Raw genomic sequence first — 6000 nt, 5'->3', positions numbered from 1 at the left:
GTTCACCATAAAAGATGGTATCCTTAGAGAATAATTTGACTTTTATTTTTCCCCAGTTCTCATAGCATCCATGACCAAAAAAAGTATTAATAGTACAGAAAAATTATATCTTATTAGATACAAGAGAAAAAAAAAAAACAGTTTTCATTTAAATGAATTACTTTTTATCTATATAAACATCAATATACAATTATTTAAACTGTAGTTTATGTATCTCCCATATGGCTGTAGTCTATTAAAATGGAACAGACTAGAATTATACATGCACCACTTGGAATTGGACTGAAGCAACTTCCACTTTGTGGAAGACAGCAACAATGGACAACTTACTAATACAATGTATTTAACCACAAGAGATTGTCTTCTATAATTTACTGGACACTTTTTGACACATACACATGGTAAAGGGAGAAAAGAAACATGAGAAACAATTACTTTAAAATGGCCTAAATATTTAGCAGATATATGCACAAATAATGTGCTTTATTTAATTATAACCACCAATTTTTCACACATACTGAACAGTTTGGAACGCAATAACAGCTATTTTTGTGAAGGGATCTGAAGCAACTCCATTGGAGCTTATTATTAATCTACAATTGCTGTTGTAGAGCAATAACTAAATAACTGAATAACTTTCTGTCATCAAGACATACTTTAAGAGAAAGTGTTGAATACCAAATGACAATACAATTGGTACATTAATTATACTTTTTTTTTACAACTAATTTGAAATTAAGAACACTATTAAAAAAAAAATAAAAATTTAAATAAAATAACTGGAATGAAAGCTTAAATTAATATAATCAAGTTCATTCCAAAAGTATATAGTTTTCTATCCTACCTGTCAACAGATTTTAATAGCAGGCACAGGCATTCAGATCTTATCAGATGTACTAAGTCTCTTGAAATTAAATTATGCTCGAGTAGTAGAAGCTTCAGCTTGTTCAGTTGTAGGTACAATTGTCTCATGATTTATGTAATTGTAAAATGGAAATTCAAAACATAGAAGACATTTAAAGAAACTATGAAAGTTATTATAAACATTGAGCGGTAAAGGTATAAGTGGACTTGTTGAGCTCTTGTATTTTCTGTATTCTTCATGGCTAGGGGAATGAAAAATTCTAAGTGTTACAATACATTTACAGTTCATCTAGCCTAGTTTTAGATATTTAAAGACTATCTCAGCCAGCTTTAAAATAGTTTATAACAAAATAAAAGAGCTTCAACATAATTTATAAGCACACACAATGGTGACTAAATGTTCTCAACAGCCCCATTTCTTTATATATATATATATATATATATATGTATTTTTTTTTTTCAGTGTCCAGGCAATCTTTACCCAAAAGTTATTCAATGTTTCATATAAGTTTAAACATTTATTCTACTGTAGATTTTTATGCTGATTTTGGATATTTTTTCAGCTTTGTAATACTTAAATAGTTCCCAGGCTAAAAATACAAAATTTCATGCAAGTGAAAGCAATATATGGGTATACCTTACTTAACATTTCATTATAATAACAACTGAAAATTACTACCAATATTCAGTTTGTGACAACCTTCAACTTATAACAGAAAATTAAAAAATAAGCTTTTGATACTGTTCCACTTGAACAACTGCTGTACAAACTAGCACAATGCAGCAAGTTACTGCGCTTAGTGGACTAGTTTTTATTAGTGGCATCTCTCATTGTCCAGCGCTGAGTCCCTTACTATATTCAATATTTATTAATAATACTGAGGAAGGCATATCAAGTTAAAGACTAAGTTTACTGAAAACACAAAGGTACTTTTGTGTTTTCAGTTTTCAAAAGATTAATGACAATAATCAGGATACGTTGCTCCAACAAGATTTGATTTAGTTTGGTTTGATTTTATTGGCTCCAACAAGACCTGGCTAAATTAGGTAGACAGGTTAAAAAATGACAACCGAGGTTCAAACTGATAAATGTAAGGTACTTCGCTTGGGTAGCAATAATCCCACAATAACATACCAATTGGGTGGTACCACACTTAAGGTAGTGGAGTATTAAAAATATATTGGAATAATCGTACAGTCCAACATGAAGTTCTCTTAGCACTCCACACAGGCTGCTAGGCCAACTCATATGGTTCTGTCAATGATATACAGGATTTTTTTCAGGCAGGTTACAAAGAGGTAATTATCCTACTGTATAAAGCAATGATTAAGCTATATTCTGAATGCTGCATAATTTTAGAAAAGGATGTGAATCTTTTGCAACAGTTATAGAAAGTGTTAGTCTGGGGGTGCAAAAGGGTACCTTTAGCAAAGAACGGCTTTAATTCTGTTAACTGTAGTATCTGGGAACTAGGCATCTCTGATGGGAACCAGACCGAAGTGCTTAAGGATTTAAATGGATTAAATAAACTAAATGCTGATGGCATCCTTGCTCTTCTCATATGACACACAAATTTAAATTGTAAAAGGATGGTTGAAGGATAGATACACAAAAATTTGCTTTCATCCAGAGACTGACTGTTGAAATAAACTTCCATTTGATGTTGTGAGAGCAGGTAGTTTGAATAAATTAGATGGATTAAACAAATTATTACAAGGGGCATTTGAAAAATTTGTTGCCTGAGTATGAAGGGCTTATTTGAAGTCTCGTAACGTGTTATTTTTCAACATGATCTCCTCTGGAGTCAATACACTTTTGCCACCAATGCTGCAATGCATTGATTTCAGCTGTGAAGAAAGTTTACCATTGGGCCTCCAGGAATGCATCCTGTGCAGCAATAACATCACTGTTGGTGGGAAAACTGATGGCAGCAGGTATTTTTTGACGGTGCTAGATCTGATAAATATGGGGAGTGGTCGAAGATTTCAAAACCACACTCATGCAGTGCAGCCATGGCAATGTCAGACTTGTGAGCAAGATCATTGTCCTGGCAGAACAAGACTTCTTTGAGTTTTCCTTGGAGTTTGTCTATGATGTTTTTGTGCAAATACCTAACAAGGTGTGCGTGATATGCCCCTGTAACTGTCTGCCCTTTCTGAAGGTAGTTCCAAAAAAACTGATTCCATCACCTAATCAGCAGAAGGAATTGACCCGGCTTTCTTTTGAGGTGAGAAGAGTTTGGTTTCCACTGTTCGAACTGCTCCTTTGTCTCTATCTGAAAGTGATAGACCCATGGGTCACAAACCTTATAAGGAAATTCATTGGATCTGCTTACAATGCAAATATTCACTTGATAACTCTTATGTGTTTTTTGATCTGCTGCCAACAACTCTGGGACCCATCACACTGATCCTTTTTCATAGCGAAAATGGCACACACATTCATATGAGATGCCCAAGACACTGGCAATATACCGAGCTGTCACTCATCGATCACTCATCACCAGCTTGTGCACACTGTCAGCAACTTCTGGAGTGATGGATGCTGCCTGTCTTCCACAGAATGGATCATCTTCCAAGCTCTCCCTTCCTCATTTAAATTCTGCTGCCCACTTCTCAACTTCTTGGAATAGGAAGGGGCATCCTCTCTAACGTTGTAATCACATCCGTATGAATTTCCTTTGGCATTAGTCCCTTTTTAGGGTCCATAGTGTAACGAAGGGCCCTTATAATGTCACCTGGTTGTCCGTCTGTCCGTCCATCCATCTGTCACAGCATTGTATCTCTGGAACCACTCAACCTATTGACTTGAAATTTTGCATGGGTTTATACATCGTGTGGGCCAACATAATGCCATATTGATCGTTGTTGACAAAAATTTGTCTGAGAAATGGGGATGAAATGTGGGGGACAAAAAAGTCAACCTATAGCTTATTATACAACATTGGAAAGAGCTCAACGAGTAGGTTTAAAATATAATTTCAAAATATTTTTTAAATTAAAATGGCGGCACCAGACAGGAAAATGTGAGTAATTTTTGTGCCCCCCCTCTATTTCCATCACTAATGGAGCTAAAAATTTAAAAATAACATTAGCTCTGCATTATTAGATGTTATCAAGGGAAATCTTTCATTTACTTTTTGTGTTAAAATTTAAAAAAAAAAACAAAACAATTTTTTATTGCACTTCGATAGCGCGCTTCTTTGTACTAAGTAACTTTCCTTTTGGTAACAAAAAGGTTGCTAAATAGTTAGTTAATAATTCTATGAAGGTCATTTATAAATTTTGCGACGAGAAGTATTTTTTAACAATTTTCAAAGCTGGAGTTGTCCCAGCACGGAGATACTCAGAGAGCCAGTGTTGAGGTGGTGGGGAGGTGCCTGCGCAGTCTTGCACAGCCCTCACCTGCCAGTTGCTTCTGCCCCAATACTTTAATTGCTTCTCCAGGAAGAAGTCAGAGTCACTTCTCCCACCTTTGTCATTCACAACAAATGGAAAGACTCAAATAGACGTTTTCATTAGTTCCTCAGCTTTAGGCCAACCTGTGGCACTAGAAACTTTTTTCAGTTACCATAAAGCTCTCTATTTGAGATACTACACTAACAATCATTCATGACTACGGACCCTTCATCCTGAGTGCCCGGCACTCAGTAGTTGACCGATTTATTTTTTTTTTACCAAATATTGGATGACTGCACAGTGACTTATTTAGTCATCTTTCCTCATTCACACAACTTTTTTGATTTCAGATGTGTAATTAAAAAAATGACATTACTGAAACTGCATGAAACTTGGTGGATTACTTCAACATACTCAGGCCACAAACTTTTCAAATGCCCCTCTTAGAAGGAATGGGCAAATTCAGTGGATATTTTTATTTGGCTGATGCTGTATAAGTTTGCTTCCCTGCATCATTTTGTCACTATTAATATTATTAAGAAATATTAAAACCACACCACCAAAGAGCAGCACTTCAAAACTGATTAAAAGTCAATCGCCACTGTAACATTTGCTGTCAAATTGAAGCATCATTTACTAAGTAGAATGCAGTGTATATGTTAATTTTATTTATTTTTTGCTTGATACATTTATTAATTTCACTTCAATAGTCTCTTTAAAAATAAGTCCAAAATACTCATGAATGGAAAGAAGCAACACAAAAGGAAGTTAAGGCATTAAATGTGAACAGAGAAAAACTATGGCAGCTGTATTATTGAAAATTACCATGGATTAGGAGAACCAACTCATGATATATGCAAAGAAATTGCAAAAAAGGTCAGCTTAGAAAATATTGAGGACGATGATGTGGTTGTTTTATTCTACCATATCAGCCTCCCCAACATTATCATGTGAAGAGCTGATTACCAAAGAACTCCCGGAATCTGAAAACCAAGAATGCAAGATAAGGCTGAAGAAATGCTAAAGCCCTAACAATCCATAACAACCAAGGATACATCAAAAGCTTTTAAACATTTACAAGCTACAATGGCTCTTTGGTGAGAAGTTAAAATACAGTTAAAGATGCAGCAGAGCATTAAAAAAAAAAACCCATAAGAATGCTACCTGCTAGTATAAAAAGAGAAGGACATGACCAGTTAGAAGTACAAGTGATCAAGAAATTTGCATCTGCCTCTCCTGACCATCTCCTCCAACTTTACAACCACTGCCTTGCACAGTGAATATTTTCTGCCCCCTGCAAGCAAGTTATGTTAAAACTAATACTAAAAAATCAGGAGAAACCTACTACAGAACCAAGATATTATTATCCGCTGATTGTGCTGCTACCGGTGCTAGGTAAGATTCTGGAAAGAATAATTCTAAGCTGGCAACTCTTCCACCACCAACAAGCAGCTCTACACTCTGGTAAACTATTTGGCTTTAAGCCTGGAAAATCTACTGAAAATGCCATGCTACTGCTAATAAATAAAGCAAATTCCACAGAACAGAAATACATGTTAGCAATTTCTGTAGATTTTGCTGGTACATCTGATGCCTTGTGGTAGCCTGGCATCTTGTGGAGGCTACACACCACAAATGTACCACAAAACCTACACCAAATTATCTACAGCTCTCTTCAAGATTAGTATTTTTAGTGACAAATGATGCAAGAAAGCAAGTTTTTTTTTTTTTTTTTAA

At 35.1% G+C, this 6000-nt stretch overlaps 1 protein-coding gene across 1 annotated transcript in view; it reads right to left on the bottom strand.

The window, feature by feature from the left end:
- Positions 1-916: 916 nt before the first annotated feature.
- Positions 917-6000, bottom strand: part of LOC150079097 (uncharacterized) — a 114924-nt gene continuing 109840 nt past the window's right edge. Inside the window, exon 5 of the mRNA XM_090382950.1 lies at positions 917-1106. Coding sequence (XP_090239076.1) covers positions 917-1106 — 190 coding nt within the window. The remainder of the gene's footprint in view (positions 1107-6000) is intronic.

Source organism: Mastigoproctus giganteus, chromosome 10 (genome assembly GCF_048544385.1).
Source record: "Mastigoproctus giganteus isolate SK-2022 chromosome 10, ASM4854438v1, whole genome shotgun sequence".
NCBI classification, from domain to species: Eukaryota; Metazoa; Arthropoda; class Arachnida; order Uropygi; family Thelyphonidae; genus Mastigoproctus; species Mastigoproctus giganteus.
This window is presented reverse-complemented; position numbering and strand designations above follow the sequence as displayed.